The 13,249-nt window shown below is 45.2% G+C and overlaps 1 protein-coding gene across 1 annotated transcript in view; it reads right to left on the bottom strand.

Moving 5' to 3' along the window:
- The window catches only part of CFAP54 (cilia and flagella associated protein 54), a 355,855-nt gene that overhangs the window by 308,659 nt on the left and 33,947 nt on the right, over positions 1 to 13,249 (bottom strand). The window contains exons 6-8 of the mRNA XM_075553212.1: positions 12,405 to 12,548; positions 6,888 to 6,998; positions 6,675 to 6,776 (exon numbers count right to left, since the gene is read on the bottom strand). Of these exons, the coding sequence (XP_075409327.1) occupies positions 6,675 to 6,776; positions 6,888 to 6,998; positions 12,405 to 12,548 (357 nt within the window). The remainder of the gene's footprint in view (positions 1 to 6,674; positions 6,777 to 6,887; positions 6,999 to 12,404; positions 12,549 to 13,249) is intronic.

Raw genomic sequence — 13,249 nt, forward strand, 5'->3', positions numbered from 1 at the left:
AACATGAGTCCCCTGAGGTAAGTACAATCAGCATGACAGAAATGGGGCATTAATCCACCCAAGGGGAGGGTATGGTTTATATCTCCACAGGGAAAGTGGGACCAGACTTCAACCCAGTGTCGCAAGGTGTGAATGCAATATCCCGGCGTGGAGGAGGGAACCGGTGGAGAGGTCTGGGAGGCTGGCCCCAGCACCATAAATTAAGTGGATTCCTGCCCCTCCCCCGAAAAGAATTTGTTCCAAAGGACGACATTGACTCTGCAGCTATGGGAGATGGACATATTTGATCAGAGCACACGGGAGCAGATGAAGGGGCAGGAGGAGAGAGTGGAGCACAGCCTGGCCCACCAGGCCGTGATGATGATGTTCCTGAGTAGAGCAGCCAGTCCACAGAGAGAACAACATGGCTGGCCCTACTATGAGACATGATGCCCCTCAGTGACTAAGGGCGATACAGGGGACAGCACCGGAGACACAGTGTGGGAATTGCACCTGACCTGATCCCACCACACCGAGGCAAATCACTGGGGGAGTGCAGCGGAACAGCAAGGGAATGGAGTGGCAAGGTCCCCAGGGAATGCTGAAAGTGGACTTTGGGGCCAGGGCGTGGTGCCCCAACAGACTGGACTGGAAAACGCTCCTAAGGGCCAGCAAAGATCCCTGAACTAACTACAAGCTTTTCTCTTGTGAACTGTTTTGTTCTGTTCTTTTTCAGTGGTTTGTTTTGGTTGTGTTGTTGTCTGGTTGTATACTGTTGCTTTGCGTTCCTCTGTCTAGTTTTCGTGCATGTTAGTGACTCCACAGGTCTGTCTGAATAGGACAGGCTGGATGAACTATCTGGATGAAAAACAACGGGACCGACAGTTCCGGGGGGACTTGGGGTGGGGGGGTAGGGGGGGTAAGGAAGTGGTGTTAACAAACCCAGGGACAAGGGAAAAACATGGGACCCCAAATGGTAGAGAAGGGGGAGTGGCAGGCCTGGTGGGAAATGATCAAGGGTAAGGTTGCTTAGAGAAGAGGTATACTCTAGCCCAGGTGGCGATGAAGCATGGTAGTGGGGCAGGAGGAAGGTCAAGGGAGATGGAGGAAAGAGCTAGGAGTCAAAGGGCATTCATGGAGGTCTAGACAAAGACATGTACATGCAAATATATATAGGAGGATGGGGAAATAGATCTATGTGTCTATATTTATAGGTCAAGTATTAAGGTGGCGGAAGGACCTTGGGCCTCTACTCACACACTCCCTCAATGCATGAATACCTTCTTTTATTAAATTGGAACTCTATGATGCTCACTCTCCCGACACAACGGCTGGAGCCAAAGTGGGTGAACAAGTAAATGTGGTGAAGAAAGCTGATGGTGCCCGGCTATCAAAAGAGATAGTGACTGGGGTCTTAAAGGCTTGAAGATAAACAAGCGGCCATCTAGCTCAGAAGCAACAAAGTCCACATGGAAGAACACACCAGCCTGTGTGATCGAGTGGTCCCAAAGGGATCAGTTACCAGGCATCAAAGAACAAAAAATCATATCATTGACTGCACACCTCCATGATAGGATCGCTGAAGACAAATGGGTGCATAAGCAAATGTGGTGAAGAAAGCTGATGGTGCCCGGCTATCAAAAGAGATAGTGTCTGGGGTCTTAAAGGCTTGAAGGTGAACAAGCGGCCATCTAGCTCAGAAGCAAATAAGCCCACATGGAAGAAGCACACCGGCCAGTGCGATCACGAGGTGCCCAAGGGACCAGATATAAGGCATCATGCAAAAAAAAAAAAGATATAAGTGTGTGTATGTATGTGTATATATGTGTATATGTATATATGTATGTGTATATATGTATATATATATCATATTAAATAAAGGGGGAAGTGCAGAGTGGAGACCCAAGGCCCAAGTGTCGGCCAATGGAGATCCCCTCATAGAGGGGTTTAGGAGAGGAGATGGGTTAATTAGGGTGTGAGGTAGTATCGATGAAGAACACAGCTTTCCCCCAGATCCTGGATGCTTCCTCCCCCCAACTACCATGATCCGAATTCTACCTTGCAGGGCTGGATAGGACAGAGGCTGTACACTGGTACATAAGAGGGTTGGAGGTACAGGGAATCCAGGGTGGATGATACCTTCAGGACCAAGGGTGTGAGGGACGATGCTGGGAGAGTGGAGGGTGAGTGGGTTGGAAAGGGGGAACTGATTACAAGGATCCACATGTGACCTCTTCCCTGGGAGAGGGACAGCAGAGAAGGGGGGAAGGGAGACTCCGGATAGGGCAAGATATGACAAAATAACGATGTATAAATTACCAAGGGCATATGAGGGAGGGGGGAATGGGGAGGGAGGGGGGGAAAAAAAGAGGACCTGATGCAAGGGGCTTAAGTGGAGAGCAAATGCCTTGAGAATGATTGGGGCAGGGAATGTATGGATGTGCTTTATACAATTGATGTATGTATATGTATGGATTGTGGTAAGAGTTGTATGAGTCCCTAATAAAATGTAAAAGAAGAAAAGAGAAAAAAATGATTAGGGCACAGACTGTACAGATGTGCTTTATACAATTGATGTATGTATATGTATGAACTGTGAAAAGAATTATATCAGCCCCAATAAATTGTTAAAAAAAAAAAAAGACAATATTAACAGAAGATTGCTTTATGCCCCAAAGGGATGATCGATAAGACTCTCTACCATAAATTAACAAGGAGGATTTGAAAGGGAATCATAGGCAGATAATAAACAAAACAAATAAAAAAACATAGATCCAGGAAGGGGGTTAGGGCTCGCACTAAATCCTAGCTCCAACTTTAGAACAATTAGTTCTTACACTCATCTTGGCCCTGCTCAGTACTCGCCCTCAGGAAGGGAGCACAGAAGATACAGGTGTTATAACAAAATATGACAAAGAAATTAGATGGTGCCCAGCTGTCAGATAAAATAGTGTCTGGGGTCTTAAAGGCTTGTCTCCAAACAAGCAGCCATCTAAGTAAGATGTCAACTAAGTCCACATGGAAGAAGCACCCCAACATCAGTCACCAAAAGATTGTAAATCATATCATACTAAATCGAAGGAGAGATTAGTATCAGAGTCTAAATTGTGAGAATCCTGTTTGCAGAAGGCTATGGATGACAGGAGCCCAGGGAACATTTGTGGGACCTGAATAGGAAATGAGCTTCCTGTGACCTATTTCTATCCATAATTGAGGGATGAGAGGAAAGTGGTAACTAAATCGAGTGCATTGGGGAGATGAGTACAGAAGATCAAAGGGATACACCTGACTTGAACAGTTAAAACTTTGTCAGTTGATTCCAACCCCCACCCCCTCACCCTCTGATACACAGTGGACCTGATCTGGTTTTCAACATTTTCTGTATTTTTGTTTGATCATGTTAAGGTTTATCTCAGAGGTGTTATGGCATTGGGTATCACCCTCTTGAAATTGTATAATTATATTTTTCTGATTTTTGGTATATGAAACCCAGGATTGATGAACCTATAGGGACAGCAAGTAGAATAAGGGTTTTGGTTTGGTTGGGGTTTTTGGGGGGAGGGGTGGGATTGCAGTGGGGCAGGGGGCATTAAAAGGGAGACAATGTCAGAGTCCAAGAAGAAAAAGAATGTTTAGAAACTGTGATAGCAATCGTCCAATTCTGTTTGATGTGTATGGAATGTTATATGTATTAACTCCTAATTAATCATAAATTTTAAAATGCAGAAAATGTACATCTTGCTGTTATTACAACTAAAGATTTTACTATGTCTTAAATGCTTCTGTGGGCAAGGTGACCAAGTGGTTGCTACTGCCGTTGTGTAAGGCACGTTGGTGGTTCTGTGTGTTATGCGTTGGGCTGCTAGCCACAAGAGCTCAGTGGTTCAAGCCCACCACCAGTAGCTCCCAAAGCCGAAGAGATGAGGCTCTCTCCTCTCGTAATGGCTCAGGACACCTACATAAGGTCACTAGGAGTCAGCTGCAGTGGGTCAGCACCAGTCTCCACTGCCGGATGGGACCTTTGGTTACAGCTTTCAGGGACTGATAGACTTCAGTTGCATGACAATCCCTTGGGTATTTCTCTAACCGCCAGTGTCAGTGTCGAAACCCCAGTGATTCAGTGGGTCTGGGAGGGCATTTCAAATGCATAATGAAGAAGAATCTAATTCGGGTCCTCAAACCCAAATGTGAACCACTAGAAGTACTCATTTTAAATTTGAATAAAGCCATCAAAATCTGCAGTATAGGAGGCTTGCAGCAGTTACCTCTGGAGAGGAGCTGGCCAGCTGTTCATGTGCTAATGCTCTTCTGTTAGATTGGACTGTTGGAGCCCGGCATGAGTCCCCCTCCCTCTGTTTGTCACTAGTCCAGATTATTACACCTCTTGTAGATGGTTGGCCTCCATTCTTAAGTCTCTATGGCATAAATGACTTCTTCTCTGTATTTAGAATGACAGTAACTTAGAGAGGGGGCTCTATTTACTGTTCTAGAATCCACGTTCAACCAAATAATACCTGCCACTGTCCTATGATCTTCATGTTTCTTTTCCCTTTAAATAGGTCAAACCAGAAAAGCAAAGCAGTGATATTAACAGTGACTTGAACTAATTTCCCCAAACACGAGCTCCCCTACAGGTTCACTACAATGGTAGAAACGTCGATCAAACTAGAACTTCACACCATGCCCTCTCTTTCCTTATGGGTTTATTTTTTTGGTAACATTTTAACTCTATGTCAGTGGTTCTCAACCTTCCTAATGCCACGACCCTTTAATACAGTTCCTCATGTTGTGGTGACCCCCAACCATCAAATTATTTTCACTACTACTTCCTAACTGTAATTTTGCTACTGTTATGAACTGGGTGACCTTTGTGAAAGGGTCGTTCGACACCCCCAGGCCCCCTGAAAGAGGTCGCGACCCACAGGTTGAGAGCCGTTACCTTGGGTATCTCAGGAAAGAGTCCGTGGCTCTGCCTGGAATTGCACAGGCCCAGGAGAGCCCTCAGAAGCCACTGCATTGATTGGACCTTTTTTGTAAGGCACCCCAGTGAGACTAAAGCATGTGTATTGCTGGGGGAACGTGTGTGAAGCCATCCACGAATCACAGAGACATGTTTAAGCACGTTTTATTTGGAATCAACCCATACGTGTGTCGGCTGGGATCCTAGAAGCACAAGCTTTGACTTACCCTCCTGTGACGTTTGGCAGCTGTGTAATGATGTAACTTGGCAGTTAGGAAATAATGTAGGCATCCTTCATTTGGGGATCCGATGTGATCATCCTCCATTTCCCCCTAACAACCTGGTCTTGGGAGCTTAGCCGTGTCAATAAAAGGTTGACAGCTCATTGAAGGAATGGCCTGTACTATGGGACGTTACCACACCCACCAGTTACATCTATGATTTCAGCAGCTGCTGCTGCTTCTGGGGGCCATCAAGCCAGTTCTGACTCAAAACCCCACAGCCCTGCGTCGTCCTCACCATTGTTGTTAGGTCTGAGCTCATGGCTGCAGCCACTCAGCAGCACACATACAATCGTCACAGTGAGAAGCAATAAAAAGTTTCTATGACCAAATAATATTTTTATTTAAATTAAAATTTGTTTGAAAGAAAATAATGCTCCTAAATGGAATCAGAAGACAGGTGGAAGCAAAGAGCCGTTAGGAGTATAGTGGGGGAAGCACTGAGTTCAGTGTCTGGCATCTGGGATCTGCTTCAAGTGGCTGTGGGACCCTGCATGTGCAATAGAAGGGACTGATGATCCCTACGGCCCATCCAGGTTCGGAGATCCCCCAGCTCTTCTGACACAAGCTGCTCCTCCTCCTCCCTCCTCACTCTCGTTTTTAGTCCCAACCTGGAAGCCCGCAGCGGAGCACTTACACACCGCCTCCCAGGACAGCCGAGAAAGCTTCGCAGAGATTTGGAACCGGTGCTGAAGGGACACTGACACTGAGGATGGCAAAGGGGAAGACAGTGGGACAAGAGAGAAAGAAAGTGGGAGACTCCTCCAAGGCAGAACCATTTCCCACTCCCTCCTGAGAGCCAGTAGGCCTGCCTCCAAATGGATGCCCCCTTGTGGTTGGGAGGGGCCAGGAGACAGGTAATGGGACTTTGAGCATCATTGGCCCCATGAGATCCTCCAGGCCGGTTTGGGCAGAGCAGCCAGCCACTGCCTGCCGCTTCGCAAGCAACCCTGAGTCGTTATCAGGACAGTCTCCCTGATGACTGAACACGTGCAACCCAAGAGAGAAACCAGGGTTCAGAGACGCAGGGACCTCTAGTGCTGAGGTCTAACCGAGCTCCTGAGCACTCCCAAAGGTGAGCCCTGAAGCTGAGGAGAAGAGGTGCCTTGGCCTGCTTTTCAACCTCAACGCCATCGAAGGCAGCACAAAGGGAGTGCCTGTACAGGACCGCCCAGAGGCTTGCTCGTGTGCAAGAGCGTGCTCCTTGATGCACGGGCCCCTTGTCCTTTTAAGTTTACTAAACTGGTGTCATCCTAAGGCACAAAACCTTTGAGCAAAGGATGAAATGAGACCGTGTCTAAGGTGGGGACCCCTTCTCCTTTGCATCTTCTGAGTGGTCCAGAGAGCCAGGGACTGGATTGAATATTTAGTGATGAGATCTTACAGATGGCGGCGGTACACCACAGTTGGGCTGCAGAAAGAGCCTGACGCAGAGATGATGCGTGGGGACTTACAGTTTGTGCTTCCCTTAGGTTTATTCTTTGCTTGGGTCTGAAGAAAGCTTTGTTCTTTCTTCTGGATTCAAACACGCCTCTTTTGAAGATCATCACTGACATCTGCCTCGGAAAGAAGAGATATGTGAAGAAACAATGGCATGAGCTTCCCATCTATGACTATTAAGTAGTTAATCAACTGTACATTTCTTTTATATCATGAAAGTTTTATACCTTTATTGTGGCCTCTCTATAATTTCTTCTCAATTCCTCCTGTGATTGTAAGGAACACAATTCCAGTTGTCTTAACTCATCAATTTTAGCTAAGGCACGCCGAGCAAATGACTAAATGGGATTAAAATAAATTTAATTCATAATAAGTAAGAGTATAGTGATTAAAAATACATAAAGACAGTATGCTTTATTCACCCAGACATTTGATTTAATCGATAAATTAAAGTCTACGCTGATAGCAACTCCTTGTAATGCAGTAACTGTTCAGTCTATCATTTCGTATGAGCACAATGGCATTCTGTATATCAAACATTAATAAGCTGTCAGATACGCCAACCTTATGAATTAAGAAATAGTAAAAAGGAAATCAGAGTTCTGGGTTAAACAGTACCTTAATATAGATTATCCCCCTTTAAGACCAATAGTGATACCAGGAGGGGAAGGTGAAGGTGAAGGTGGAGGAGAAAAGGGGAAACTGATCACAATGATCTACATATAACCCCCTCCCAGGGGGACTGACAGCAGAAAAGTGGGTGAAGGGAGATATTGGTGAGTGTACGACATGAAAACAATAATAAATAATAATTTATAATTTATCAAAGATTCATAGGGGAGGGAGGGGAAAAATGAGAAGTTGATACCAAGGCTCAAGTAGAAAGAAAATGTTTTGAAGATGATAATGGCAACAAATGTACAAATGTTCTTTATACAGTGGATGGATGGTGATGAGAGCTGTATGAACCCCCAATAAAATTATATATATATAATCAGTTCACTTCTCTGGCATTACACACATACACACATTATCCCTCTCAGTGGTCATCTCAAATTCTAACCTCCCTACCATCAAATACTGTCTTAAGATTGCCAATTTAATTTCTTATACTACCTGCAAAACTGTAAGGTCCTGAGAGGCCTGTTCATTTATGTAACTCTACCCATGAAACTAAATCCATTGTCTTTGAATTAGCTCCAACTCAGAGTGGCCTGTGACCACTGTGGTACAGAACAGAATCACCCCAGAAATTTCTTGTAGCTGTAAAACCTGTACAGGAGCAGTCTGCTGCATCTCTCTCTCATGAAGAGACCGGTTTGTTTGAACTGCTGACCTTCCAGGTAGCAGCCAAGGGTCTCCCCCCTGTATCTCTAGTGCCTAGCATATAGAAGATATTGAACAACTAGCTGAGGCGAGAAGGATAGAGGCAGTACTGCATGCTATAAATCTCTATATACAATTGCAAAGTTTAATTTATGCCATCTATTTTAGCAGTTGTAAGGAATTTTTCATTTGTGATTTATAATTCTTCATAGAATATATATGTACCATACCATAATATGAATATTTGTGAAGAGTTCATTTTTAGAATCAGGAATTTCAACACAAATCATATGGATAAATTTATACAAATATTCCACGATCTAATAATTTTAATAACTAAAGGACGAACTATACCACTAAGCTACCACTTGTCTGTCCGTTTGTCGTACTGGGGTGGCTTGTGTGTTGCTGTGAGCTGGAAGCTGTGTCAGCAGTATTTCAAATACCAGCAGGGTCAGCCACAGTGGACAGCTTTCCATGGAGTTTCCAGACAGAGTAGAAGTAAGAACTTGGCAATCTACTTCTAAAAACATTGGCCAGTGGACGCCTTGTGAATAGCAGAGACCCGTTGCCTGCTACGGTGCCAGAAGACCCCATTAGGTTGGCAGGCGCCCCGCGTGTGACTGGGAGAGAGCGCCTCCTCAAAGAAGCACAGGCTTTAGTGGCGGGGGTGGAGGGAAGCTTTAGAGCTTTCCTTTGCTGATGTTCCACGAGTCAAAATGAAAAACAACTGGAAACACCCATGAATAATCAGAATGTGCAAGTACAAAGTATGAATCTAAGAAGGTGGGCGGTGTTAAAAATTAGAGTGCATGGACATCGATGGCCTGGGCATCGGTAAGCTGAAAGGGCTTGGTAGCCACCATTTTGAATCTCACGAGTATGGGTCTACTCTGTTGGAAATGGAAAACTGATGGGGACTGCCATTGCCTGCACCATCAAAAAGAACATGCCAAGATGTAGCCTGAAACACCGTGCTGCCAGTGAGAGGGGACTGTCCGCAAGGAAGACCAGTTGATGTGGCTATTACTCAAATGTCTTCAACTAAAAACAACAAAGATGAAGCAACTGAAGATGTTTGCCAGCCTCACCAGATGGAATATACAGGAATCGAACTGACCACGTACATGGAAAAAGACCATGAAGAAGCTTAAGATCATCAGTTAGAAGAGGCCTGGGACCGACTGTTAACAGTTCTAGTTGAAGCTCGTGGCAATTAAAAGAAGACTACAAGCGCTAATGCATCAGCTGGCATAGATCCTACCTGACTTAAGAAATCATCTCCAGAACAAGTTTGCTGCACTGAGTGCTAAGGACGGGAGATCTGACAGCTGTGAGACGGCATCGAGAATATCGAGAATATCAGATGTGAAGAAAGCAAAAGGTCGTTAAAAAGAGGAGAAAGAAAGAAAACAACAACACAGTGTCAGAAGAGAATCTAAAACGTGCTCTTGAGTAGACAGTGGCTAGAGTAAATGGAATTAGTGGTGAAATAAAGAGCTGAACGGAAGACTCCAAAGGGTAACTCCAGAAGGCAAAGTAAAGTATTATGATGAAATGCGAAAAGACCTGCAATTAGAAAATTGAAAGGAGAGAACATACTCAATAGATACCAAGGTGGAAAAAAAAAGAGCGGAGGACAAGAACATCCAAGCCTCAAGTTGCAATATTCATCAATATTGATTCTATGGGCAACATGTTAAACGATGCAGGACTCAGCGAGTGAAGCCGGAAGAAATACAGTCACTGTACCAAAAAGAACTGCTCCTTGTTCAGCCGTGTCAGGAGGCAGCATGCGATGAAAGCCTGATAGTATTGAAGGAAGAAGTCCACGCTACACGAAAGGATTGATGAAAATAAGCCTCCCAGAATAGGCAGAGTGCCAACTGAGATATTTCAGCTTATGGAGGCAACACGAGAAGCACTTATTTATCCATGCCTAGAAAACTGGATGACCACTACTTGACCAACTGTCTGGAAGGGATCCCTTTTAGTGCCCATTCCAAAGAAAGGTGGCACACAGAATGTGGACCACATCGAGCAATAAGAGCATTAGCGTCGCAGGTTACTACTTTGTGCTGAAGATCATTCTAAAATAGTTGCAGCATGACATCACCAGGAAACTGCCAAACGTTCAAGGCAGATTCAAAACAGGATGTGGGACAAGGGATATCATTGTTGGTGCCACGTGGATCTTGGCTGAAAGACAAGAACACAAGAAGTATGTTTATCTGTGCTTTATTAAGTGTGCAAAAGCATTTGACTGGTGGAGCATAACAAATTATGGGTAACTTTTCAGAAAACAGAAATTCGTGAGCACTTCATCGTGCTCATGAGAAACCTGCATGAACCAGGAGGCAGCTGTCCAACCAGTGTTCAAATCAGGAGAGGTGCTGTAGCCTTTCACCATACTTATTCCACCTGCACTCTGGGCAAATAATCTGAGAGACTAGACTATCTGAGGAAGGACAAGGAGCCAGGATTAGAGGGAACATCAACAACCTGTAACACCGACAATACAAGTTTGCTTCCAAAAAGTGAAGAAGACTTGAAGATCTCCCAGGTGAAGATCAAAGACTAGAGTCTTCAATATCAATTACAGTCAGTTTAAAAAAAATACTCACGACTGGACCAATAACTAATATCAAAATAAAACATTAGTTGTCATAGATTTCATTTTACTTGGATCCACAATCAATGGCCATGGAAGCTGCAGTCAAGAAATCAAATGATAAACTGCATAGGGCCAATCTGCTGCAAAATGCCTTCAAAAGTATTAAAAAGCAAAGAAGTCGCCTTAAGAACTAAGGTGCACCTGACCCAAGGCAGGATCTTGTTAGCCAGCTCACAGGCATGTGAGCGCTGGCAGGAGTCTGCAGAAGAATGGCTGCAGGAAGCTGGGGAAGAATCCAGAAGCATCGCGGACTGCAGAAGAAAGAGCAAACCTGGCTTGGGAGAAGTCCAACCAGCGTGCTCCTTAGGAGCGAGAATGGCGAGCCCTCGGTCATGTGCTGTAGACACATGATCCGGAAGGACGAGTCACTGCAGAAGGACATCATGCTTGGTAAAATAGAGGGTCGGAGAAAAGGCAAAGTCCTTGAGTAAGACGGCCAGACACGGCAGCAACCGGCAACACGGGTGTCAGGTATTGCAACCACGGTGAGGATCGTGCAAGGCCAGACTTTGTTTCATTCTATACACAGGGTATTTGAACCCAGTCACTGTGAATGGGAGCCATGCCTACAGTGTGTGTGTGTGTGTGCGTGTGTGTGTGTGTTTAGAAGACTCTAGAATGTATCTTGAACTAGAAAAAACATCTCGCAAGGGCTCATTTGAGCTTTTACCCTGTTCATGGAGCTCCTGTAAAGATTTAAGGTCTAGGAACCCCAGAGGGCAGTTCTGCTTTGTCCTGTCGGGGAGCTACATGTTGAAATCAAGTTGGAGGCACTGGATACGGGTCGCTACCATCTGAACTTTCCTAATTACTTTGAACAGGAAAAAAATATGTAAAGTTACCATTAACAGGCCAGACAGTCTATAAAATGTCCAAACCAGAAAAGAACAGATGTTTGTAGAGTTGTGAAGGCCATGTTCTTCCCCACACTGGGCTGAATGAGAGCTGACATCCAGCCTGCACGCCACCCACCAACCATGAGTCTCTGGTACAAGGCTGTGTTGGTCCAGAACCCAAAATAAAACTCACTGCTTACAAACGGATTCCAGCTCACTTAACAACCCTATAGGATAGAGTAAGGCTGCCCTGAAGTTTCCCAAATCTATAAATCTCAAGGAAAACAGGCAACCAATTCCATCTTCTTCAAAGTAGCTGGTAGCTGGTGGGTTTGAACCATTGACCTTTTGGTGAGCAGCTGAGTCTTGTATCCACTGAACCACCAGGATTCCCTCTGGCCCCAAATTCGTTTCTACCTTATTCTACCTGAGGCCCCAGCCACTAAGTAAGTAATGTGCTAGTAGTCTGCATCTCTACAGAGACTACTCTTTCAAATTTGTAGAAAGGCACTCTACCAACAGAAATTCATTAGCTGCATTTCCCATATCCAGTCCAAAAGAAAATAAGAAAAACAGGAAGCGGAATCTATTAAAGGGTGACGAGAAGCAAAAGGAAAAACGCACACACATAAGAAGGTACGGAACACAAAAGACAACAGACGACGGGGCTCGCATACAAGAAGAGGCAGGAAGGGATGAGAAAGGCTGTTCAGAAGAGCAAAGGCACAAAGAGGGGGACAGTTAATAAAGGAGAATGGAGATTCTGGACAGCGCTCTTCAAATACGGCCCTGAACTTTTGTCTTTGGTTCATTTCTCATCCCCCCCCCTCTTTAGACATGGGAAGGAGCCTGTGCTCACGAGCTTGGTATTGTGGGAGCGGCCTCCTGGGAACAAGCGCGTGCCGTACCTCCCCGTAAATCCCGTACTGGCAGTCGAAGTAGCAGTGGCACACGGCAGTGTAGAGCGTGGCTCTCCAGCTCAGGTACCTGACGGACAGCAGGGGCACCGAGGACTCCATGCAGACACTGGCCCACAGCAGGTACTCTAGGGCCTGGTGAGGGAAAGGCACGGTTGAAGGAATTTCTGTGTGACGATCATCCTGATGTTACTCAATAGCAACAGATCGCTTGTGAGCACAAAGTGCTGGCTACTTAAAAGAAGAAAAAATAATCTGGAGAGAATAAAAAATCAATCATTTAAAAAGCAAATGTTATTGATGGAGAGGTCTCAAAATCCCAAATTAGTCCTTTTAGGATGTTTTTCTTCTTGGCTCCAAAGCCACCCTATGACCTCAGCTCATTGTTATTAATATTTATTTGGCGTCAACAGAGACCTAGGAGCTAACACTAATTAATACAACCATATTTTGCAGGGAGGGGGATGGTGTTTGTATTGTATGGAAGACAAACCAGAATAGGAGGGTAGGGGAAAGGACAAGACCTGTAGCGTCAGACCTGTGGTAGTAATGCCAACAGTTCAAGTAGAAACCCACCAGACCTAGGTTTCAGTCCCCGTTTTCCCACCTAGTAGCTGTGTGACTTTCACCTCTCTGGGCCTCAATACCCTGCTCTGTCACATGGGTGTTTCATCACACCCTGGCAGTGCTGGAAGGGAGCCAGGAGCAAAGCAGGTGATATGTTAGGATGCCGTCTGGCACACTGTAAGCACACCATGAAAAAATAAAAATTCAACTAACTCATTGCCACAGAGTTGATTCTGACTCACAGAAGCACTGTACGTCGGAGTAGAACT

Source organism: Tenrec ecaudatus, chromosome 6 (assembly GCF_050624435.1).
Source record: "Tenrec ecaudatus isolate mTenEca1 chromosome 6, mTenEca1.hap1, whole genome shotgun sequence".
Taxonomy (NCBI): domain Eukaryota; kingdom Metazoa; phylum Chordata; class Mammalia; order Afrosoricida; family Tenrecidae; genus Tenrec; species Tenrec ecaudatus.